A 27,524-nucleotide genomic window follows, 5' to 3' on the forward strand; every position below is an offset into this window, starting at 1 on the left:
GAGGGGTCCCAATTCATCATAGAAAAAAATTTTGTCTCCAAAAACACACACATGCCAAATTTGGTTCCATTTGCTTGATTAGTTCTCGAGTTATGAGGAAATTGGTATTTCATTTGTACAGGAGCCCCCCCTCTTAAAGTGAGGAGGGGTCCTAATTCAACATAGAAAATTTTCTTGCCCTCGAAAACCTTCACATGCCAAATTTGGTTCCATTTGCTTGATTAGTTCTCGAGTTATGAGGAAATTTGTATGGAAACCCCCCTCTTAAAGGGGAGAGGAGTTATAATTCCCCTTATAAAGAGGGGAGGGGTCTCAAATTACCCTAGAATAAATTCTTGTCACCGAAAACACCCACATGCCAAATTTGGTTCTATTTGCTTGATTAGTTCTCGAGTTATGCAGAAATTTGTGTTTCATTTGTATGGGAGCCCCCCCTCTTAGTGGGGGGAGGGGTCTCTAACCATCACTAAAACCTTTCCTGACCCCAAAAACCTCTACATGCAAATTTTCACGCCGATTGGTTCAGTAGTTTTTGATTCTATAAGGAACACAGGACAGACAGACAGAAATCCTTTTTTATAGGTATAGATATATGGAAAACACAGAAAATCAATATTTCAAATCCATCTATTTCACATCGATAGTGAACATACCAAGCAAATATTTGTGGTAATAAATTTTAACAAGCGCTTAACTGCGGAATATAAGCCTGCTATCGACGGCCTCTTTAACGAGAAGACTGGCAGGTAGTTTGCCACTATTCAGAAAACAAGGTGTATGAGTGAGTATTAATATTCGCAGCACCGCTCCGATTTATTTGCATTTTACTAACTGTCGCACTCTATTAGTGCTTACAGTTGCTACGAATCGATAGCTTCCAAATGAAACTTTGCATGGAAAAATTGCAATTAGAGCTGGTTGCATTGCAAATAATAGATATTTTCACAAGTGCTACCACCAAAGCAAAGCAAAGGCTTGGTGCTTACATTCCGCATTCGGAACTTGAACTTCTGTTTTCTAATCGACGAATTTCACAACCAGCTGTAAGAGTACAGCACAATTGCGGGGCTAGTGCAACGATCCAATTGATTTTGGTAGCCTCTCCCAGTCCAAACATACATAGGGTATGTTGCTGCTTCGTCGTAACTGCCTATTCCCGTCCTATCCAACACAAATTATTAAAAATATCAGCATTTTTATGACACACAATGCAAAACTAGTTATTCCCTAATATTTTAGTTTGTTGTCTATCATGCGCGATCAATCAAAGTGAAAGCGTGTAGGGCGCTATATCTCTGCATATTAGCGTTGGTAAGAGGAAATGCTTATCAACTTAGGGACTATATTGACTCGGTTCATTATCCCTGATTTCCCTGATCGCGGATAAGTTCAAGTTGTTACGTGGTTTTTGAGCCGTAAATCTCGCATGTGCATAGTATTTTTCGATATAAATTAAATTATGGTTGTATATGAGCACCATTGGCATTATATTAAATTTGTTAAAAAGGTATTTTTTATATCTTAATTTTCGTAGTTACTGGATTTACAAGAAAATTTTCGAATATCCAGATTAGTCTCATATGACTGATGCTTACATACTTACATTATCCATCTAGCTCCGCCCATCTACTAACAACAATTCCTTTCCCGAAATACTTGTGAAGATGCAGAGGATTCCCTGGTCTTTAGTAGCAACAAGTATTGGACTAACATTCCTTTCCATCCCACCAGGACCCGCATTCGGACGTGGCCGGCGTCGGTATTGATCAGCATGCAGGGACCTGATAATGTTGCACAATGAAAAATCGCCTGCTGTCCCAAGTATGCTTTTTCCAACCATCATTTTGCAATTTTCATCGGTCCTGGTCAATAACGGAGTAGCAGCACACGGGCGGTATCCTATGTTTATGTTTATGTTTATGTTTTTTATCATGCGCGATCAATCAAAGTGAGCTGAAATCCATTTAAATGATTTTTATCATTAAAGAAGTCCTGCCAGCCAAATTTCCTACGTTTTTTCGTGCGACGAAGAAGATAATATCGACTAATCGTTTTAATTTCCGTCATTCATAAATGAAAATAACTCACGCAAGGCATTGTCGTTATTCTACAGCCAGGAAAACTTGCCTGACCTGCAGAAATTTTGCACAATAATATTTGTCATGCTGTCCTACACAAATACATGCGCGTTAGCTTCGTAAACATTGTTGTGATTTTTAGTTCGGACGATGAAAAATTTTGATGGACGGATTTTAAAACAGTACGACGAATTTAAGAAATAAAGTCAGTTGCGTAATTTCAATAATATGCTTTAAAAATCGCTTTTCAGTGATTTCAAACTTCACGGATCGGAAGGTAAGTATGTTTAGTCAAATCAGCACAAGAACTTTTGGAGTATTCATTAAATCCATCGAACAAATGATGAAAATTAGAATGGCTTTACTTACTACGACGGGAATTAGAATTAAACCCTACATACAACATACTCCGATTGGCTGTCGTACTTCGAGGTCAACTGGGAGGCCGAGTGCTGCTATTATCACTGTTGTTCATGTTTGTTAACTAGCTGTGGATCCGATCTTACTCAATATTTAAAAATTTCTTGAATGAGCTGAAACTGAATTTCGAATGTTATTTTGTGATGCGAAGTGATTACCCGGATTTCAACGAAGCAGCGACAACGAATGACTTATTTACTTATTTATTAACTTTCCATACTATTACTTATTGGTCCATGTCCGCCGATCCGACAAAACAAACGGATGAAATCAGAGACCTCCACTACCGACGGTGACCCGCCATGGCTATTACTTGTCGCCAGGACAGGTTCTCGTCAACAACCCGGATGGGGTTGCCTAAGCTGCGTCACCATGAGCCTCCGAGTCTGCCTCTTCTTCGCTGTCCTTGCGGCTTCTAGTCGAGTGCTTCCCTGCAGATCTCATTCGCTCCTCTCGCACTCGATATACTGTCGCTATCAACCATTCATTGATGATATCGACGAGGGAGTTCCTCGTTGAATCCAGTTGTTAGCCCTCCAGACACAAATGATATATCACAGGCAGCGATTAATAAATACCTTCAGTTTTTGCGTTGACGCCACTAAGACGCACCACGTTTCATATGCGTACAGCAATATAAATATTGAAAGAGCGCTCAACCTGTAGTTCCGCTACTGTGAGGTTGGTGGGATTGTCAGTATTCACTACCATAGATATAGTTTCCCTACGTTGACTGTGAGACCTGCTGTTTGGGGCCTCTTAAAGAGGTCACCTAACATGCTCCACATATCGTAAGGGATACCAATGATCCTCGGTTTGGTCTACTGTTAAACTAATATCTCATAAATAACGATGAGAAACAGCAGCGGTGATAAAATGTACCAGCCGTAACCCTTATAGGGTTGAGCAAGACGCCATCGTGCATCACTTTGTACGAGAACGTCTCGTACTGAGCCTCGATGCATTAGACCTGTTTATCTGGAATTCCTCACAGAAGCTGGGGCGCACGCCCCAGCTGTTTTCGTAGTTGAATCGAGTAAATGTAACCAGAATTCAACGAACACGAGCAGAAGAGAATCCTGGAATTCGTTGATCAGCTCCAATATAACACGGAGCGTTGTGATATGGTCTACACATGATCGGCCAGCACGGAATCCAGCTGGTTGCCGTCGTAGAGTAGCGTCTATCGATTGTGCTGGATACGGTTGAGGATTACTTTACAGAGTGCTTTCAGAGTGCAACGTGATGGCGTGCCAGTTACCGCATACCGCTGTCTTAGCCGCCTCTCTGCGCTTGTCGGGGTTTCTCCAAGTATCATCCGAGATTCACTCCTTGCGGCCGCTGCACACTGCGCTGTTTGGGTTTCATTACTGGTCGTGTTGAAGACATTCATGATGCCGGTCGATTGCTCTTCTAAAGTAACTCCGACAATTCCCAAGCAACAATGTGGGTTTTATTGTACTCTTATGATGGTTTTCAAGGCTAATTTTGGTCTTAAATGCTTAAATCCTAAGAGTTTAATAAAATTAAATTTGTTACTTGGGTTGGGATTCCACTTATTCGACAAAGGCCTTTTCACCTCGGGTATTCTCCAATCGGCGAATGTCGTAGCAACAACCAACTTTCTTCTCTCGTCGCAGGTTTCTCAGCGATAACCAGGTGATGGTCGGATGCAATATCGGCGTTGTGCATATTGCGTTCATCAAGAAGGCTTCTTCTCAACATTCAGCGGATGCAGATGTGGTCAATTTGGTTTTATGTTCGGCAATCGCGGGAAATCCACTCGACCTTATGTGATGTTTTATGGAGAACTGCACCAAGAACTATGTTGTTATTACCACAAAACTCAGTAAATAGCTTTCCATTTTCGCCAATCTGTCCTAGACTATGGCGTCCGATGACGCATTCAAGGTCTGCGTTGTTTAAGCCAATATTCGCGTAGAAGTCGCCCAAGTGGATCTGAATGTTCCCCTTTGACATTTTCTCAACAACACTATACAGCTGGCTGTAGAAACTCTCTCTCCTGTAGGTCGTCAGCAAGGTTGCGGATCCTCACAAAGATGCATACATCACAACTGATTCCCTTCATGTTTGAATCAGTACACCGAATGAGAACGGCATCCAAACGGATATAAAAACTAGCTGTCCCGACAAACTTCGTATTGCCACAAATTAACCTGTGTTGTACATAAATCATGAATCTCGGATGATCTTTGTCACAATCTCGAGTTTTGCAAGTTTCTGAGGAGTTCAACCTTAGATGATTCACTTTGGAAGTTACGTAACTATCAAAGCATCCCAGGTAACCAATAAGCATCACCAATGCTATTAAAATGTAGGCCAATAAGCCAATTTAAATGCTACTTAAATGCTATTTTGGCAAAATATACAGCTACTTTACAGATGACCTTCTTATAGCGCTGACAATGCTAATTTACAGCTAATTACCGACACGAAGAATTTGAATACAATTTTGGATGCCAATTTACAACACCTATGCAGTCAAAAAGCTCATATACAACAACGTGCAGTACAAAATGCCAGATACGCTGATTTGCTGCCTATGTTAATGCTTTTTAGTTACCTGAAATAGGTAGTTTAATATACTCAAGTGATTAGTTTTTGAGTTTCGCAAAAAATTCTGTTTTATTTGTATGAGAGTCCATATCCCCCTACCACAGGGGTGAGACGTCTCTAACTATCATAAAATAAATTCGCCAAATTTCGTTCCATTTGCTTGATTAGTTCTCAAGTTATAAGGAAATTTGAATTTCATTTGTATGGGAGTAGTGATGTCCGTTAATCGTTCGATTAATTCAACTAATCGAATAACACAAGGAATATTCAAATAATTTTTAATCGAATACTGCCAGCACGAGTAGTTGAATTAATCGAATAATTGTAAGAGTACGAATAATCCCCGAATAAAGCTCGTTATTCGTTCATAATCGTTCGATTAATCGAATAAATCAAAGAAGTATTCGAATATTTTTAATCGAACACTACTAGCACGAATAGTTGAATTAATCGATTAGTGCAGACAACGTTCACCGATTAATCGGTTATCGAATAATTGAAAATTTCGGACATCACTATATGGGAGCCCCCCTCCTAACCAGGGGAGGGGTCTTAATTCATTATAGAAAAACATTCTGCCCCTTAAAAGCCCCACATGCCAAATTTGGTTCCATTTGCTTGATTAGTACTCAAGTTATAAGAAAATTTGAATTTCATTTGTGTGGGAGCCCCCCCTCTTAAAAGGGGGAGGGGTAGTAATTCACCATAGAAAAAATTTCTGCCATCTAAAACTCCCACATGCCAAATTTGGTTCCATTAGTTCTCGAAATAAGAGGAAATTTGCATTTCATTTGTATGGAAGCCCACCCTCTTAAAAGGGAGATGGGTCATAACTCGCTTTCTAAAGAGGAGAGGGGTCCCAATTCACCATAAAAAAAATCTTGCCTCCAAAACCACTTACGTGTCAAATTTGGTTCCATTTGCTTGATTAGTTCTCGAGTTATGAGGAAAATTGTTTTTCATTTGTACAGGAGCCCCCCTCTTAAAGTGGGTAGGGGTCGTAATTCACCATAGAAAATATTCTTGCCCTCGAAAACTTTCACATGCCAAATTTGGTTCCATCTGCTTGATTAGTTCCCGAGTTATGAGGAAATTTGTATTTCATTTGTATGGAAAACCGCCCCCCCCCCCCGCCTCTTAAAGGGGAGAGGAGTCAGAATTCCCCTTCTAACGAGGGGAGGGGTCTCAATTTACCATAGAATAAATTCTTGTCACCAAAAACACCCATATGCCAAATTTTATTCTATTTGCTTGATTAGTTCTCGAGTTATGCAGAAATTTAGTTCAGTAGTTTTTGATTCTATAAGGAACATCCGGCAGAAATCCATTTTTATATATAAGATGAGATTTTTCTTCAAAAAATTATGTCTCGAAAACTACTTTACTTACTTACTTAGTTGGCTTGCCGTCCTAAAACATACCCTGGTGAACAAAGTTTATTAGTATTTACTCTATCCACCTGGTCTACGGTCACACACATAGATACACATACACACAAGAGTGCGACTTATTTTATCAAAACGATGTGAAAGGAGAAGTTGTAGGAAATTTTCATAAGAAATACACAGAGAGGAAAAACTTTCTACTGGACTAGCATAGGAAAAGAAATCCCAACTCGGTTTGTTTACATTTTGCAGTTAGACCCTTTTGAAAAGTTAGAACCGAAATGTATATTTTCTTAAATCCTGTGTCTTCATTTTTTGGAGGATGGCCCAAATTATGCCCTTAAATCTGGTGAAGAGCTATTTATGGCCTCTCTTTTGGATTTTTTTAAATCTTTGAAATTTGACAAATTTTTCAAAAATATAATAATTTTACATTTTTATGTAAAACTGAAACAAAATCGCATCATTTTGAGCAATTATTTTCTAATAAACTTTTTTCTAAGACCAAACCATTCTTAAGTATCCCAAATTTAATATCTACAGATGATGCAGGTATAAAATCATTTCACGCAAAATGTCCGAGACTCGTGTAATTGCCCTTCAGCGATTTGACTTCTTCTTCGGCTGAACTTTGAGCTGCAAATGCTTCTTAGAAGAATACCTGAAAAAATAAGAAATGAACAAAATGTTAATGTTACCGCTTGATTCAAGTACCTCATCAAATTATCTAATGTAGATTGTTTTTCGATCAAGATGTGCGATGTACTTCAAAACCAATTCTTAGACTATTACCTGAACTGTAGACTTAAACTGTTTATAACTTAGAAGGGTTACTACATTCCCCCCAGAGAATATCTGCAGCCGAACCGGAAAATGCAATCCAAAACTCTCGTGATACAATGCACTATCAAACAAAGTTCTGAAGTAGCGCTGCATCAATCCTGCGATCATACGTCGAACACCATCCTTCAACTTCGTTAAAACATCCGGGGTTGTTCCGAGAATTAGTTGCTTGGCATTAAAATATGAAGCATATCCATAATTAATAGATTATTTTGGATTTTGGAAATAGTCTCTCACAACAAGTAACGAGAAGATTAATTTTGTTTAACCTTCAGCTTTGGCTGTACAAAGGACAAACCATTTAGTATAGGTGTATTCATTTATTGCCATTGACCTTTACGGTCCAAACTGAACGACTGCTCGAATTTTCTCCCTCGGTCGAGCCCATTAACAATTATCTAACAATCGCTAATTAATTCCACATGCGTAAACCGTTGAAGTGTTCAACTGAACGGCATAAAAAGCGTGCCATGTGAGTATGTAGACTCATGGCTCACGATATACATTGCTGTCTTTATGTGGAAGTGTGAACGAAGATTGCGACCGAAACATATATCGCAAGCAAAACCAGACATTCGACGAGCAATCATTATAATCTCGTGGTTTATGTAGGTACCTACAGCTGTACATCTACCGGCTTATCTATTTACGTCTCCAGTGGATATATCGGTAGCACGAGATAAGGAATTGCACTTTCATTTCCTCTACGCCACGATGTACGGGCCCTTTGAAGCATTCATGTGCCCCAGTGAACTAGTTTCTCACGACAATCCCTCTGATCCGATCCGTTTGTACTTGAAATTTATGCGAGCGCCTTTCGATGGAGCACTATTGTACAGTACCTGTTGGGAGCTGCGAAGCAATCAACAAGCTAGTGGCCATGAATCGGTACAACCACACCGAGTGATACAGTTATGTAATTACCTTATGAATAATTCACCCGGTAATGCCGCTGAATGAGTTTGGTCTACGCTAGTAAACGATGATAGAAGGGAATTGCCTTTCCAAAAAAAAACGAAAACCGTCATGAATCTACTGATGAATAATATACCTAAATAATAATCAAATAAAATTGAGGAATACATATACATATAGATTTTAATCGATGTTACATTACGTTTACGTTAATTAGGTTAATGTTTGCTCTCGAAGTTTTTGCATGTCCCAACTCATGAACATGCAAATTATTTTTCGTAAACAAATTGCTGTTTGTAGGCCGTAAGATTCACAAAATTGTGGCACGGATAGTGCACTCTTTTAACTGCTAATCAAAAGATCTTCCACTAGTAAAAGTTATGTTCAATGCCACTAGGTTTATTAAATTTTCTTTCACCAAACATTCCACAATGGGCAAAAACAAGCTCGTAATCCCAAGAATTAGAAGCCGCTGGTTTGGAATCTAACAAGATACCTATTCCAATGCAAGCATGCAGGAAATCGATTGGTGATGGTTTAATCCTGGGCAGACTTCAGGAATTGGTCCATTTTGCCCTATTTTCTCTAAAAATCATTATAAAAGCTAATCAAATAGCATAAAAACTTATTTGCGCCCGTGAAACGAACTCCAATAGCTTCCAAATGTTGTCAAAATATCAGAAGAAACAAATTCTATCTATTCCATACTGTGCGAAATGCAAGAATAGTCCGTTTTGCCCTATTCACCCCTAAATACATAGTAAAAACTAATTAGAGCGATTAAAACTAATTCAAAGACAGGGGAATAAACTCGAATAATACCAATTTACTCGAAAGACATCAGGAGAGTTGAATGTCATTGATCTAGTACCGTGATGAATTCACAATCGGTCCGTTTTGCCTGATTCTGTCCTAGATCTACAAAAACACGTTCCTTCGCTATTGCGTAAAATAATTGTAACTTTTCAACGATGGTGTCTTTAGAGAAGTTTATCAATAAAATACAGCGCATCTTTTTAAACTACCAGAGTAATCTTATATGATAGATGAAATCAGGGTGATACTAACTTTTTTTTTTTTTGATTGCTTCCAAAAAAATTTTTTCCTTCAGAAAAATTATAGAACACACTAAAATGAGCAACTTTGCTGAATGTAGTAACTATCTATCTTTTGCTAGTTGCGAGATATAATGATTTATGTAAAAAGTACACTTAAAAATTAATTCTGCACAATAACTCCGCATCCAATTTAATTATTGCTTTCAACTGTTCTCCAAAGTTATTCATTATGATAAAATACACATTTTTTTGAAGACTGTTTTTGCCTTTGAGTTAGTTTTAATCGCTTTAATCAGGTTATCTATATATATGGGGTTGAGTTGGGTAAAACAGACATTTCTTGCATTTCGCATAGTATGAAATGGATGGAATTTGGTTCATTTGATGTTTTGACAACATTTGGTAGCTATTTGAGTTCGTTTCACGAGCGGCAAATAAGTTTTTATATTGTTTAATTAGCTTTTATAATGAATTTTGGGGAAAATAGGGCAAAAAGGAACCGTTCCCGAAGTCTGCGCAGGATGAAACCATCATCATTCGATTTCCTGCATTTTTTTACATAGGAATAGGTATCTTGATAGATTCCAAACCAGCAGCTTCTAATTCTTGGGATTACAAGCACGTTTTTGCCCATTGTGCATTCTCTCAGCATTGAAACCTTCTTTCTCCACAAATTATTGACGCAAGCCACTTTCGATTTCTGTTCTAGCAAGGCGCCATATAATTACGGCTCACGTTGAAAATTTCATTCCGAACAGTCAGTTTGCATATTGACCTTTTAGCAAATTTTACTTTTATTCTTAATTATTCCGTCCAGTTTCCAGTTTCGGCACTCGAAATCAACCCACTCGAATATATGAGGAACAATTATCCTCATTTATATCAACCCGCATCTTTAGCATACTAACCAAAAATGATGAAAAGCAGACGAAATAAACGTGAAGGTAAATGCAAATTGTTATCCGCAAGCATACTCATCGCGAATCGAGAAAACTTCATAGCATACGGAACAGAACACAACAACAGGCATACCGATAATTGATTTACGAATTATTCAATTAAATTTTCAAGGATTTGACTGGCAACCTTTGAAGCAGATCAGAATTAGATCAAACGTATCAATTACAATTAAAATAATTTAAAAATTAGACAATTTATTACAACTGATTTTGTATCAAATCAAAACGATGATACTCCAAAGTGGCCAGATCATTTCTAGATGAATATGGGACATATTGAATGGCAATAAGAAACATTTTCTGTAGTCATACATGACACTATAATAACCTTTTACCTTTCAGAAAAATGCTGAGCAATTCAATATTTAACTGGCACAACAAAAAATAATTAAAACGGGACACTTTGTCATCCGGAACAAATCATACAAATCTGGGACTGTCCCGCAAAATCCGAAACCTCTAATTAATTTATGGTACACAAATACAATTACTCAAAAAGATTGACAGGAAGAAAGTAATCTGAATTGTTTATTGCTACAAGCACCAACTTTATTAAACAAAACTAGCAGACTCCAACGCTTGTACCTACATGTTCTGCCTGGCCTGGCAGTCTCATCAGTATAAACAAGAACGGCCGTTCCCACTAATGACTCAAGTCGCTGACCGTTAACAGCCCCAAGTCATTGTATGCGAAAGTTGTCCCATTTCGCATGAGTACTGCCTGCCTGGTACACCAGACATGGGGTAGCAAAACGTTCTCTTCCGTGCATTTGCCCCTCGCATCAGCAACGTTTTCAAGGTAATACTTTTCGACGGGCCATCTTTGACGGATGGTATGAGGGACTGTGTTTCGATTTTCTCTAGACGACGAGAGTGGAGACCATGCGAAAACGTAAACCGATTCATTTTCATACGATTCCTAATTCATATTTTGCTTAACTACTTCCCATTAGCAAAGGTACCACTTGTCTGTGCGTGTGGATGTATGTGAACGGTTTTTAGTCGTCTATGGCTCGGAGATGGCTAATACGGTCCATGCGGTATTGCTCTCGTTTGAAAGGTATCATTACCTTGTAGGGCACGGGAGGGTATTTTCAGCCCATTAAGCGATGCCATCTATTTTTTCGGCCTATGGCCTAGTTCTAGTGGAAAAACAGGTAGTTTTGACGTTCTTTGAATAAAAAATAGTAGATTACTTACAGTTTTGAGAAAATAGTTATAACATATTAAAATTGTATCTCGGCAAAGTATTTTTATTGGCGAAAGAAGAGGCAAATAGACTGAATTTAGATACCTGCTGAAAATACCCTCCCGTACCCTAGATCACTTCGGAATTGGTTTGCGATTTGATTTTATAAGCAAAATAGTCAAAACAACATGACACAAATTTTTCCGCATTCCGATTTTTTTAACAATCTTAGTATTAAATTAAAGGTTCAAATTTCATTGGAATGGAACAAACAAGTCACAAGTTATGCTTAAAAATATATTTTGACTAGGTTTCAATTAGTTGGACGTTTCTCAGAGATGGCCAAACCGATTCATACGCTATAATATACACTCCTATTCTGTATTTCGAACGGCTTTATGTTTCGTTCGAAACTGACATTTCGTTCGAAAAAACAGCGGTTCGAACGAAAGATCTTCATGAAAAAACAACTCGAACGAAATATTTGTCAAGTCGATCGAAATATTTCAACTCGTTCGAAATACAGAATATAGGTGATAATGTTCTCTACATGAATATTTTATTAATTTTATATTAGCGAGTCGTCGCGATGATGTTGTCGTCAGCAGCATAGAGCCGGGGTGGCTCGTGCTGTTCCAAGCAGTCGTGTCCTTTTAACTCGAACTCATACGAAACTAATTACACGCTAAGGAAATAGCAAAGCAAAGCCTAGGTGCTACATTCCGTTATCGAAACTTGACCTTCTGTTTTTTATACGACAAACAGAATACAGGATTATTGCAGAACCTGTTGCTACGATCCTAATGATTTCAACAGCACCTCCCAGCCGAGATTCAAACATACGACGACTGGCAAGTAGGGGGACATGGAACGTTCTGGACTGTTCTTCATTAAAATGACGTCAAACTCATGTATTTTGGCATAAAAGAATCAGCGCAGGGGGGGGGGGGGGGTTGACAAAAGAGGTAGATGATCTCTTACAATGGGAGAGAAAAGTTCAAATGGGTAAAGGGGTGCATTCCTCTTGCAACTGGAACGATAGCAATTGTTGCTGGTTTTCTGAAATGGAGAATAGGGTGGCCATTAACAAAGATGAGATTCAAAAACGTAAAAAAGGCTTTTGGCCGATTTATAAGGATTACAGGGAAGAAGTCAGATTTACAAGTGGAGTGCAATATGAGAATTTTCGTTACAATAACAGATATACAAGTGACTGAGAGGTAAAGGGACCCCGAATAAAATCGGGTAATCAGCTAGTCTATACCTATACAAATGGATTTCTGTCTGTCTGTTCCTATGTTCCTTAAAGAATCGAAAACTACTGAACCGATCGGCGTGAAAATTTGCATATAGGGGTTTTTGGGGCCAGGTAAGGTTCTTATGATAGATAGAGATCCCTCCCCCCACTAAGAGGGGGGCTCCCATATAAACGAAACACAAATTTCTGCATAACTCGAGAACTAATCAAGCAAATGGAACAAAATTTTACATGTGGGTGTTTTTGGAGACTAGAATTTTTTCTATGATGAATTGAGACCCCTTACTTTTTTAGGAGGGGAGGCTCCCATACAAATGAAATCCAAATTTCCTCATAACTCGAGAACTAATCAAACAAATTGAACCAAATTTAGCATGTGGGTGTTTTTGCAGGAATTTTTTTTTTCTATGGTGAATTAAGACCCCTCCACTCTTTAGGAGGGGAATAATGACCCCTCTTTCTTTTAAGAGGGGGGCGGCTTCCATACAAATGGAATACAAATTTCCTCATAACTCGAGAACTAATCAAGCAATTGGAACCAAATTTGGCATGTGTGGGGTTTTGGAGGCTATCATTTACTCAACAATATTTAATTTTTCTAGTGTATTTTTTTCTGTAATATACATTGTTTATGAAGTACTTTAATTATCAAACACATTGATAAAGCCAGAACTCACAGGAACTGACATAATTGGTGAGTCCAAAATAGAACAATCTCACCAGTAATCCGTCGAAAGAATTATAATTGCGTCATTTAAGTTTCCATCAGAGCATCTAACATCCAATAATTAATTTAATTCTTCATTCTGATATCCATGTGCATTATTTAAACTTGTCACGGCCAAAGTTTTCACTGTACAGTACGAGGTGCTTGATTAGCTAAAACAAAACAAAACAAATTATTAGAATAATATATTAGGTTTACCTGGCCGTGTGGCTTAGCCGTTTGCCCAAAATCGCAGTTTTGAAATCAGGTAGACGGAAACCACGCAACAACGCACCTGCTAGCTTAGCTACTCAATAGAGCATTACCGGGTATGGCCGCGTGGAGGCGCTAGGTAGGAGCTTTAGATGGTAAGAGCTATGTTGGCCGCTTTCTTGTTTGCCTTCCCCATTTCATACCACGATCGAAAGTTATCGCAAACTGTATAAAATGTTACGAAAAACAGGACAATAGCAATAAACATATTAGGGCACGGGACGGTATTTTCGGCCCATTAAGTGATTACTTCTATTTTTTCGGTCTATGGCCTAGTTCTAGTGGTGGTTTTGACGTTCTTTGAATAAAAAATAGTAAATTTGCTAATGTTTATTAGAGCGTCTTAGTAGAATACCTCAAACAATAAAAAATTCTTTTTTAAAAAATAGTAGATTACTTACAGTCTTGAGAAAATTGTTACAACATATTAAAATTGTATGTCGGCAAAGTATTTTTATTGGCGAAAGAAAAGGCAAATAGGCTGAATTTAGAAACCTGCTAAAAATACCCTCCCGTGCCCTACTCACCAACCAGTGCGAACCTCAACAGTCAAGACCACATTGAAGCGTATTTCGATGAAACTGTAGAGTAAAATTTATAATCTTTCTGCTTTAAGTTTAACTGCTTCTGCAATACCCCGTAACAAAGTGACAGTTATTAACAGTTTCCCATAACACCCGCCAGTGTCAAAAATGTCGCGACGATCGTTTTTACGTGCCGGTCAAAATTGACGTACCTTCGATTTCCAAAGGAAATGTTCATTTTTGTTACATTAAATGTGAACGCAAAAAGCTGTCTGGACATCGATTCGAAAAGTGCGTATTGACTAATTCGGAATTATTTCATGTTTTCGGCAAAACTGTTTGAATTCTTAGTGAGTTGCTTGATTAATTTTTTACAAGATAAAAAGCGGTATTTATTACAAGATTGTTACTCTTGTGTACGGGTACGAGTTGTCTGGTCTAAAGTATTTAAATATTGCGTGTTTCATTGAATGTTATCCGCTGCGCAATTCAAAATGAACAAGTTAAACAAAATTCAAGAATAGATCCAAGCTATAGAGATTGTTTCAGTTGTATAAAAACACTGTGTTACATGACAGAACCAAATAGACCATTTTATTATGACAGAAGAACCAGTTATGCTGCTATTGTCATTACCACGGAAACGTTTTGGTACTTGACGTAATGTTGTCAGTTCGTAAAATGCTCTATTGAAATAATAAACCAATTCAGTTCTTATATGCACAAGAGATTTTTTGCCAAAAAAAATGATAATAAGCTCTTTCTTTGATTTTTACGCCGCTTTCAAATATCTGTCGTGAAACATGAACCAGCAGTTTTAGGTACGTTTGATTTGTATGGGAGCTGTCACATTGTTACCGGGTTGCGCACAACAGACTCCTGACTTCGACTGATGGTATGGATAAGCTATTCGCGTTGACGGCATTAAACGGTCTCTTGCACACTCATAGAAATGCCCGTATGCACGTGTGGGTGAAAATCTGCCAAAATGTTTCGATCTCTGGCGCTCTTTAAGAAATCCCTATTCCGCTTCACCCCTACAGTAAACTTTTGGAGGTGGCAGCAGCTTACGTTCGTCAACGCGAATTAGAATACATTCAAAAATGATGTCTTGCACGCAAAAGGCAATATAGTTTTATGTGCTGTTTCTTGTTTTGTCGTGATCAGCAATAATGATTTGAATTATACGAAGAATTTAATATGCAGGTATTTATTAGAATCGAAAACACACAAAAATGTTTTCTAAATTAAATACTAAAGCTTGACAGTCTGATTAGCTCTAAGTCAATTAGGGATGGGAACTATCATTAAAAATCGTTACTGATAACTATCAGTAATTTCAGTACGTTACTGATAACTATCAGTAAATATCAGCAATTTACCTCAGCAGGGCATTAAAGAAAAAAATAGGAAATTGTAATATTTTAACTGCGTTCTTCATTGTAAGTTTACTTTGCAATTTACCAAGCGGGCTTTATGGAGGCTCGCGCAACTACGGACCAGATTTTTACCACCAAGCAGATATGTTGAGAGCACATCGTGCCTACGCATCACACAAACCAGTCGATCAAGACCAGCAATTGCACTTATTGGATGAACACGGTTTCCCAGATAAACTGACGCTACTGATCAGAGCTATTGGATCGAGTGGTGTGTTTCGTGCGCATCTTGGGGACATACCCTTCAAGACGCGGCGAGGAATGAGACAAGGTGACAAGATGACTGATATCATAGCTAGGAACCTTGCGATGGTGGAGGCAACCTACGCCAGGTTGAAAGCAGTAGTCTAGAAAGATCAGATTAATAATAAATACGTCAAAGATCACATACATGAAAGGAAGAGGCTCCAAGGAAGCAAACGCGTGCCTCTCACGGATGGTAATCCTAGACGGCGACGAACTAGAACTAGTAGATGAATTCGTGTATTTTGGATTGCTGGTGACCGCGGACAACATTAGTAAGGAAATCCAGCGGCGCATTCAAGCGGGAAATCGAGCCTACTTTGCCCTTCGCTATACGCTACGATCAAGAAGCATACGATACCGTACGAAGCTAACAATGTACAAATCTTTTATATGGTCAGTAGTTCTTTATGGAGTCGTAAGGTCGCTCACGGAGGATATACGCGCCCTTGCCGTGTCCTAACGAAAGGTACTGTGGATATTTGGCGGAGTACAAACTGACAGCGAAGAATGGTGGAGACGTATGAATCACGAGCTACAGGCATTGTTTGGAGAAAATCCTATCGTACATTTGACGAAAGTCAGTAGGCTACGGTGGGCCAGGCACGTCGTAAGAATGCCGGACGATAGTGCGACGGAAACAGTTGCCTTCAACAACCTCACTGACACCAGGAACAGGGGGCTCAACGAGCAAGATGGCGGCACGATCACGTCGAAAGTGATTTGTGACTTTTGAGACGACTGGAAAATTGGCGACGAGTGGCCTAAGTTCGAGTTAAATGGAGGCGACTGCTTGAATCAGCACGAGCTACCCTGGCTTTAGGCTACTGACGTTGACTACGATATATTATGTCATCCACGTTTATCGTACGCAACTATCAACCAAGAAGTTCAATCTAACTAATTTTTCTAACGGGACAACGTAACTATATCAGTAAATATCAATAATAGCGAAACCTTACTGATACTTAGTGATATTATTGCTTACTGATAACTATCAGTAGTTAATGATAGTTTTGCCATCCCTAAAGTCAATAAATAATTGGCGACTAGCAAGCTCTATCGTCCCAGCCCGACAATTCCGTCACCGTTTGTTAATACATATTGTAAGGCATAGAACTGTTTTCGGACAAAACCCTCCGTTGTACAAAGGTTTTAGCCTGTTAAACAACTTAGAACTGTTCGATTTTTACGTAAGCAAACATCATTTTAAAACTAGCGTAAGATACTTAACATAGAATTCAGTCTGTACACTATTAACTGAAGATGCAGTAAATAAATTAAATTAAATCAAATTCTTATGGGAACTCATTGGTAGATGTAGAGAAAAAATTATATCAAATATTAATGCTGGTTTCTATTATTATTTCTTCATCAATAGATAATTAGAAGTTGAACATTATTTTACAAATAATATTTTTTAGAGATTTCGTCAGTATTTATCGCAGTAATTCTTGTCGACACGTATAAAGTTCATACCAATACATTACAAATAGTATGTCTATTTAAAGTTTATTCCACAAACCGACGTACAAACTAAATTGCCAACTACACTGAAATCTGGTAGTTGCACAAAACCTAACAGAGATAATGGCAAAAGTCATACTGTGTGCATTAACATTCTAAACGCTGCTTGACCACATTTTCGCATCCACTAGCACCATTCCATGTGGTCGGTCTGATTCTACCGTTTTCGTGACCCGTTTTGCCGAAAACTACGCGAGGCAACGTAATTGGAAGCACTGAGCATGTCTGTGCCATATTCATGATAGTCCCACACGATAGCGGTTCCAAACATAGTGTTTGTTCGGTTGGCTCCGACTGGCAATCGAGCCCGTTAGGTCACAGCGCGTTTTTCTTTTCTTACCGCCTAAATGACGGAAAATAATTTATATCTCATCTCTCACCTTCCGTTTTGCAGGCGTTGACCCCGAGGGAAGCAAGCTACGCTACAGCATATCTGGACCAGTTTTCAGCGTAGATCGAGACACCGGTGTGGTACGATTACGACAGTCATTAGATCGCGAGGTGCAGGACACCGTTGAAGTGATCATCAGTCTAACAGGTATTCAAATGAACTTCCTCGCCAATTGCTGCTTCGATCGGGCAACGTCATCGAGCTAGCCTAACCGCTGCTGGTAGAGTAATTACTATGATGCGATGCTAGCAATTGGCGTAGCAAAACGCCTTACATCACACCAGCTCGATGCCGGCCCAGTCGATGCTATTCGACATGTTGTTACTGAAGCACTTTCACAATCGTTAACTTGCATTTTTCTCTGTTTCTTACCTTACCGTGAATCACTTTTTGTTTCTCATCAGACGAAGGCACACTAGGGACGGAACCAAACACCGTTTCACTGAGGCGTGAAATTCCTATCCGCGACTACAACGACAATACACCCACGTTCATTGGACGGCCGTACAGTGCGTCGATAAGCGAGTCCACCAAACCGGGAAGCATCGTTAAGATTACTCCCGAAATCATAGTGACCGATTTGGATGAAGGCATTAACGCAGATGTTAAATTGTCCTGCTACCTGGATCCTACGAAGGAGAATGACGACATCTGCGAGGTGTTCGAAGTGAGAACGGAAAAGATAGCACAGGGCAAGTATGGAGCTGAAATAATTCTTAGAAAAACTCTAGACTTCGAAACTAGACCATCCTACATTCTGACGATTCAAGCCAAAGACGGAGCAATTGGCAACCCTCTGAAATCGAATGCCACAGTTGCCATCACTATAATTGATGTACAAGATCAACCACCGGTATTTATCAATGCACCGTACTCGGCATCCATTCCGGAAAACACTCCAGAAGGAACTACTGTCCTTATAATCAATGCAACTGATGGTGACACCGGCAGCCCACATCCAATTGCGCTTTCATTGGAAAATGATCCCATGAAACATTTTGCTCTTAAGTTCATTGGAACCCCAGGAAACGGTGTTGCCGAATTGGTGACCACAGAACGGGCACTTGACCGAGAGGATCTGAAAATTATTCGAAATGGTGGCGCATACACATTCTCCGTCCGCGCTACGGAACTAATCAACAATGAAGTTCCGGGGGATTCAACTAGCTCCCAAATCACTATAGTACTAACCGATGTAGACGACCACATTCCGGAGTTCAACAAACCATCTTTCGAAGTCTCCATCCCGGAAAATTTGGAGAATGAAGCTCCACTGCCAGATCTAGCGATAGTCGTTACTGATTTGGATTTGGGAGCCAACAGCAGATATACCCTATCGTTAAGGGATATTCACAACTCAGACGGAGTTTTTACAGTTTCCCCTACGCATGGCGAAGGACGCACACCGGTCGTTGTGAAAGTGAAAAACTCTGCAGCGTTGGATTACGACGTACAAGACGCTAGCCTCAGAATGTTCGTATTCGATATTGTTGCATCCGTGAATGGTTTAGAACAATCCAAAACTCAAGTTACCTTACATCTGCAAGATGTAAATGACAACTCTCCCATATTTCCACGTTCGAACTACAAATTACACGTTAAAGAAAATTCTCCCAAAGGTTTCCGAATCGCAAACATCTCCGCAATCGATCACGACACGGGAATGTTTGGCAAATTGACCTACATGGTGAAAGGATTCGGTGCGGACTACTTTTATACCGATCCAACAAAAGGCGGTGTATACGTAAATCTTAATCTGGATTATGAATCACAGAAAAGCTACAGCTTGGCACTTGTGGCCATCGATGGAGGCGGTCGCGAAACAAATGCGAATCTACTGATCGACATTATGGATGTCAATGACAACTATCCCGCTTTTGAGTCACTCGAATACACTAGAACGATACGCGAAGGAGCAACTGAATTTGAACCTCAGTTTTTCGTCCATGCTACCGATCAAGATGGACCACAGCAAGGTGGCGGCAAAGTAACGTACTCAATCGAGTCCGAGAACAGTATTTCCGGACACGTGTTTACGGTAGACCCCGACAGTGGTGAGATCAAGATCACCCGTCCCGTCAATTCGATGGACACTGAACGGGGACAATATGAACTGATTTTGGCGGCCACCGACCATGGAGTTCCACCGCTTAAAAACGACACCCGAGTTTTGATTCGGGTTGGAATTTCCGGCAACCAGAGACCGATTTTCAAAGCGCTGTTCACCAGCGGAATGAGTGATATTCCTGGACCGCCGAGCTATCGGGTTACTATTCCGGAGAATGCACCTGCCGGATTCGTTGTGGCGAATGTTAGTGCCACGGATCCGGACGGAATTGATGATTTGCTTATCTATAAGATCGTTGGTGCGAGTGACAATTTTCAGATGAATGATCAGTAAGTATTTGACCGTTTTATACTATTTCAACGATGTTTTAATGTTACTAATTTTACACGTTTCTGATTACAGTACCGGCCAGATAACCGTTGCACGGGATACCCGTCTTGATCGTGACAGCAACCCAGAGAGTTACACCATAGTAGTAAACGCTATCGATGCTGGGTTCCCAATTCCGGAAACGGCAACCACAACTGTGTTTGTTAAAATTCAAGACGTTAACGATAAACCTCCGAAGTTTTCTCAACAATCCTACACCGCTTATGTTTCCGAACGCACCAACGTGGATTCTGAAGTGATCAAAGTGACTGCTAGCGATACTGACATGAATGCTAAGATATTATATTCAATCGTCGAGCCCATTACTGCTAAAACCAAAGCCGGAATTCCGTTACTATCAACCTCACCGTATGACTACAAAACTGCTTTTCGGATCAGCGAAGACGAAGGAGTGATTTACGTTAACAACACACTGGACTACAACTATGCTGCTGTAATTACGCTAACGGTTCGTGCGGTGGATGTCAATGCCGAGTACAACATCGACATGCAGCAAGACCGTGCAGAGGTCACAATGTTTGTGCAATCATTCAAGGATACGAATCCAATTTTCAAAAACAAAGGTTGGAACACTGTACGGCCGAAAATCGAAGTCAAAATCAAGGAAGAAGCACCAATCGGAAGTATTGTAATGAAAATAGAAGCAGAAGATCCAGTGGCTGATATTCCCATAATGGATTTCGAATTAGTAATGCCGGATGTTGACGGATGCTTTAGTTTGAACGAGAAAACTGGAGACATCATTCTTAACAAACGCTTAGACTATGAAACAACCAACAAAACGAGCATAGACTTTGTGGTGCGAGCAATGACGAGCAATCGCAAGCGACAGTCCTTAGCCTATGTCAATGTGACTCTAGAGAACGTCAACGACAATGCACCTGTGTTTGAAAAAGAGATCTACCGAGTAACTGCCATGGAATCGGACCGTCACCCGCACCAAATCGTAACTGTCAAGGCAACTGACGGTGACGCTGTTTTAACCGAGCAAGACAGACTGTCCGGCTTCAACAGGGTATGGTACAGTCTAGCTGGTTCACATGCGAACTTGTTCACAATCGACAACCAAACTGGCGTTATTCGCATAGCAAAAGGACAAAGCTTAGATCGGGAAAAACAATCGGTTTTGAAACTTTCAGTCATCGCTGAAGATACGCCCGGAAAGCTTGGCGATGCCAAGCGAGGGTACGCGGAAGTCATCGTCGACGTGCTGGATGTGAACGACAATGCTCCAATTTTCGGCCAGAAATCCTATACGGCCGTCATTCCGGAGAACGTATTAGCCGATACATTCGTGATTGTCATTACGGCTCACGACCCAGACGAAGGACCCGGTGGAGAAGTTCGTTACGAGTTCCTCAACGAAGGAGAAGCTAACGGTTAGTAGCATTTATTTCACTATGGATATTAGCAGTACATTAAGTTTGATTGTTCTTTGGCTTACCATCTGTGATCGAAGGTAACTCATTATTCAAAACAGTTTTTTTACAATTTGATTGAAAAATTGAAAATGATTTTGAAAAACAATTCGTGCTGAGCAAATATTTCAGTTAACTTTATATTTGAAGTAATTTAGTAAACCTTTAAAAATCTTAAGTGTATCAATATGTAATACTCCTTTTATTAGCCAGATATTTCAAAGTTCAAGACTACACGTTTTAACAGAACACAATAAATCTTTTAACAATCTCTTCCCAAATAACAACCCTAATTTTATCACATACTTATTGGCGCCAAAATTGGTCATAAAAACCACTCTAAAATTGCAACGAAACATAAAATCTTACTTGAGTTGTATATAGTAGAAGATTTTTATATCTGGCGTACTTTTCTTCCTTTCATGTCACAAGTTACAAGGCCAAAGTTAAAGACAGTGTTTTGAACAAAATAGTTTTACTTCGCAAATTATTGAACCATGAGCATGAGCATGAACTTGAGTTAATGAACTTCTACAGAGAGCCATTTAAATAGACTTTCTTAGATGATTTCCCATCTTTAACACTGGCGTGCAACACTTTCTCTAAAAAATTTAATTCAAAACGACAGAATCTGGTAGTGTAACTCGAAAGTCTAAAAACAGAAATGGTTCGGTCACTTTAACTCAATTTTGATTCATTTGACAGTACCGTCTGAGCCGAGCAAAATTTAACAATGTTACGTATGGGACATTTGTAGAACTAGTTATAATTTTGCTGAATAAACTACTATGTCTTTCGTATTTACGGTATTACAATGCTGCTACCTCAACGTTCACTGCCTAAAAATATTAATTTTTTCGCCCGATATTTTACGTTATGTAAATAACCTGCGTAAAAATAAGCCTAGTTTCAAACCAAATTTAAGTTCCATTTCAAATCCAATTTCAAATCCAATTCCAAGTCTGCCAAAATTTCAAACTCAATGTTATTCCCATTTTACACCTGGAGCTTAAAACCAATTTTAAGTTCATTTGCATGTCCGATTTCATGTCCAACTTCTGATTTCAAGTGCATTTGAAGTCTAGTTTCTCCAAGTATAAATTAAAACAATATATTTATGTCTTATTTCATACTACTTAAAAGTATTTCTTGTCTGATTTCATGTGCAATTTCAAGTCCAATTTCCAGCTCAATTCAAATCCATTTTAAATACCAGTAATTTCAGGTTCAGTTTTATGTCCAATTTATTTAAATTCAACTTCAGTTGTAAGTTCAATTTCCAGTTAAAATAATGTAAAAAAAATAAAAAAGCCAAATCCTTGTTCAATTTCATCACTTTAATTTCAATTTTTACTACAATTTTGATTTGACTTCTGATATTTGTTGACCTTTGCGCTTTGTTTTTCGTATTTTTTATTATTTATTTTTGAATTTTCACTTTTGAGTAAAATTATATCCTTTGATTTACACTTTGATTAAAAAGTTTTACTTTTGGGTAACGAAATGACGAATGGGAACTTCCGACTTTTAACTTTTGACCTTAAATTTTTTGACTTGATTTTCAGTCTTCGACCTTTGAATTTCAATTTTCGATTTGTCATTTTTCGTTTTTAAGCAAATTTTAACTTGACTTTTGAATTGTCGCGTTTGATATTGACGGCTTTCATTTTGGTTTTAAACTTTGGCTTTTGATTTTTGGCTTTACCCTTTTGCCTTCGGGGTTTTGAATTATGAAGTTTAATTTTTAACTTTAGGTTTATGAGTTTTTATTTTCGACTTTCGGCTTTTGAATTTTTACATTTGATTTTTAATTTTTAATTTTTAGTTTTCACCTTTGGATTTTGGATTTTTGAATTTTTCATTTTTGGATTTAGACTTTAGATTTCACTTTAGAATTTAGTCTTTTCATTCTTTATACTTTATTCTTTATACTTTATACTTTATACTTTATACTATATACTTTATACTATATACTTTATACTTTATACTTTATACTTTATACTTTATACTTTATACTTTATACTTTATACTTTATACTTTATACTTTATACTTTATACTTTATACTTTATACTTTATACTTTATACTTTATACTTTATACTTTATACTTTATACTTTATACTTTATACTTTATACTTTATACTTTATACTTTATACTTTATACTTTATACTTTATACTTTATACTTTATACTTTATACTTTATACTTTATACTTTATACTTTATACTTTATACTTTATACTTTATACTTTATACTTTATACTTTATACTTTATACTTTATACTTTATACTTTATACTTTATACTTTATACTTTATACTTTATACTTTATACTTTATACTTTATACTTTATACTTTATACTTTATACTTTATACTTTATACTTTATACTTTATACTTTATACTTTATACTTTATACTTTATACTTTATACTTTATACTTTATACTTTATACTTTATACTTTATACTTTATACTTTATACTTTATACTTTATACTTTATACTTTATACTTTATACTTTATACTTTATACTTTATACTTTATACTTTATACTTTATACTTTATACTTTATACTTTATACTTTATACTTTATACTTTATACTTTATACTTTATACTTTATACTTTATACTTTATACTTTATACTTTATACTTTATACTTTATACTTTATACTTTATACTTTATACTTTATACTTTATACTTTATACTTTATACTTTATACTTTATACTTTATACTTTATACTTTATACTTTATACTTTATACTTTATACTTTATACTTTATACTTTATACTTTATACTTTATACTTTATACTTTATACTTTATACTTTATACTTTATACTTTATACTTTATACTTTATACTTTATACTTTATACTTTATACTTTATACTTTATACTTTATACTTTATACTTTATACTTTATACTTTATACTTTATACTTTATACTTCATGCTTCAGACATTAGACTTTAGACTTTAGACCTTAGATTAAAACTTCAGACTTAAGACATTAAAATTTGGACTTCAGACTTCAGACTTGAAACATTAGACTTTAGATTTTAGACTTTAGATTTCAGATTTTAGACTTTAAACTTTAGACTTTAGACTTTAGACTTTAGACTTTAGACTTTAGACTTTAGACTTTAGACTTTAGACTTTAGACTTTAGACTTTAGACTTTAGACTTTAGACTTTAGACTTTAGACTTTAGACTTCAGACTTTAGACTTTAGGCCTTAGACCTTAAACTTTAGACTTTAGATTATAGACTTTAGACTTTTGACTTTATCCTTTAGACTTAAGACTTCAAACTTTAGACTTTCTTTAGACTTTAGACTTCAGACTTTGGACCATAGACTATAGACTTTAGAATTTATATTTTAGACTCTACACTTTAGACTTTAGAATTTTAATTTTGATTTGACTATCAATGTCTGTCTTTTAACTTTTGCTTTTTGACTTTTATTTTTAATCTACGACTTTGGGCTATCACTTTTTTAATTTTTTATATTTTTCCTTTCGAATTTTGCGTTTTGGCTTTTATGTTTTACGTTTTATCTGTTCTCTAACTTCTGATTTTTGAATTATTTTAACTTGACTCCTGACTATTTTTTAAATCTTTTACTCTTAATTTTTGATGTTTTACTTTTAGCTTTCCAACTTTGACTTTGACTATTAATTTTGAACTTTTGATTTCGATTTTCGACTATTTAGTCTGTGACTAGTTTTTACTTTTTAGGTTTTTTACTTTTGACGTCCGCTATTCTTTAATTTTGACTTTTAACTTTCGGTTTGACATTTGATTTTTGAATTTAAGCTTTTTGTTTTTATCCTTTGGCTGATAGATTTTGATTTTTGACTTTGAACTATCGACTTATTACCCATAACCAGGGTTGCCACATGCACAGATTATTCTGTGTTTAACAGAACAAATTACACAGATTAAACAGATTTCTGAGCTTTTACATAAGAGTGAAAGAAACGGAAATAGTCAGCAAAATGACTCTCTATCTCTTTCACTCTCATTGTTTTGCATTGGACAGATTTTTGCTCAGATATTTTTCCTCGCCGTACAGATTGTCATATTTTTCCAACAAAAAACGCAGAATTATATGTGGCATCCCTGCCCATAACTATTTAATTTTGAATTTTTCAATTAATTTTTTGACTTTTATGCTTTGCCTTCCGAGTTTTGACATTTGAATTTTGACTTGAATTTCAATGTTTGTCTTTTAACTTTTGATTTTTGACTCTTTGACTCCTTTTATCCGGACGTTTTATATTTGTCTTTTAAATTTTGTCGTTTAATTTTCGCTTTTGACTTTAATTTTTGGTTTTTGACTTTTATCTTTTTTTAGATTTTTACTTTTAGCGTCAGACGATTGTCGTTTGAATCTAAATTTTTTTATCTTTATCACTTGACCTTCGATTTCTAGGTTCTAATTTTTGATTTTATACGTTTGTCTTTAATTAAAATTTTGGCTTTTATGTTTTCGACACAAATTTCAAATTCAGTTTCAATTCCAATTTCAGTTCAATGTTAAATCCTATTTCAAGTCCAATTTACGCTGACCTCCAAGTCAACTTCGAAGTACGATTCAAACTAGCAAATTTGCTGAAGAAATAACATTTCTATGTACAGCCAATGATAGAACTATTGAGCATTTTCTTAAAAAGTTCTTTAAAAATGAGTTTTTCATACTTAATGTTTGTTGGTTGCATTTTACAAGAACGTATTGCTCTAGGCAATTATCGAAGTACTTAAAATACACGTTTTTGCAGAAGATGGCAAATCTGTACAACATTTACTTACTAAGTTATCGCATATTCAAGTTTTAGTTTTTCTTAATTTCACAAGCCTATAGGATAAAATAGGGCAAGTGGAGATATCAAATCAGCGCTTCCAATCGCAAATGCGGCTTGTCCCGACCCACCCATATGAGAATATGGCAAGCATATGTTTTATGTGTTTTGCACGTCTCGTTTTTTGTGTTAGTAGATAGAGACATGGTTTCTTCGGCAAAGTCGTAGAAAATTTAAAGGCAAAAAACATTGCTAAAAACACGACATTTCTATCACTATCGGATGCAGAGCTATAGAGAATTTTCTTAGAAAGTTCTTCAAAAATTAAATATTTTTACTTAACTTTTGTGAATTGCATATTAGAAGAACATATCATTTTAGGCAATTATGAAAGCATTCAAAACACACGTTTTTGCAGAAGACCGCAAATCTCTATGACCTTTCCATACAATGCTATCGCATATTTAAACTTTATTTTTCCTTAAATTCACAATTCAATAGGGTAAAATGGTGCAAGTGGAGACATGAAATCAGTATTTCACCTTAAAGCTAAGAACAACTATGGGGTCAGTCCCGGCGTAGTGGTTAGCATTCACGCCTCTCACGCCGAGAACCCGGGGTCAAATCCCAACCCCGCAGAAGTCACGAATGACCCAAGCTGATTAAAGTGACTATAATCTAACAAAAAAAAAATAAGAACAACTATCATAAACTTGTATAGATCCTCCTTGTCCCACCCACCCTTATTAGAGTACGGAAAGCACATGTTTTAATAGCTTACAGTATATTAGATTATGTTTTGTTTTTTTTTTGTGGTTTATAAAATGGTGTGAGTGTATTAAACTTATGGCGTACGCAAAACACATAAAATATGTGCTTGCCGTACTCTCATATGGGTGGGTGGGAACAAGCAGCACCTATGCAAGCTTATAGCACCTACGCTTCAAGGTGAAGCACTGATTTTATATATCGACGTGCTCTATTTTTTCCAATAGATTCGTGAAGTTAAGGAAAATTAAACTAAAATATGCGATAACTTTGTTAAGAAAGGTTTTAGAGATCAGGGGCC

At 37.2% G+C, this 27,524-nt stretch overlaps 1 protein-coding gene across 1 annotated transcript in view; it reads left to right on the forward strand.

The window, feature by feature from the left end:
- LOC128733622 (cadherin-23) overlaps positions 1-27,524 on the forward strand; it is a 61,844-nt gene that overhangs the window by 28,216 nt on the left and 6,104 nt on the right. Inside the window, exons 2-4 of the mRNA XM_053827344.1 lie at positions 17,789-17,932; positions 18,190-20,182; positions 20,256-21,622. Coding sequence (XP_053683319.1) covers positions 17,789-17,932; positions 18,190-20,182; positions 20,256-21,622 — 3,504 coding nt within the window. The remainder of the gene's footprint in view (positions 1-17,788; positions 17,933-18,189; positions 20,183-20,255; positions 21,623-27,524) is intronic.

The sequence above is a fragment of the Sabethes cyaneus genome, chromosome 2 (genome assembly GCF_943734655.1).
Source record: "Sabethes cyaneus chromosome 2, idSabCyanKW18_F2, whole genome shotgun sequence".
Classification (NCBI taxonomy): Eukaryota; Metazoa; Arthropoda; class Insecta; order Diptera; family Culicidae; genus Sabethes; species Sabethes cyaneus.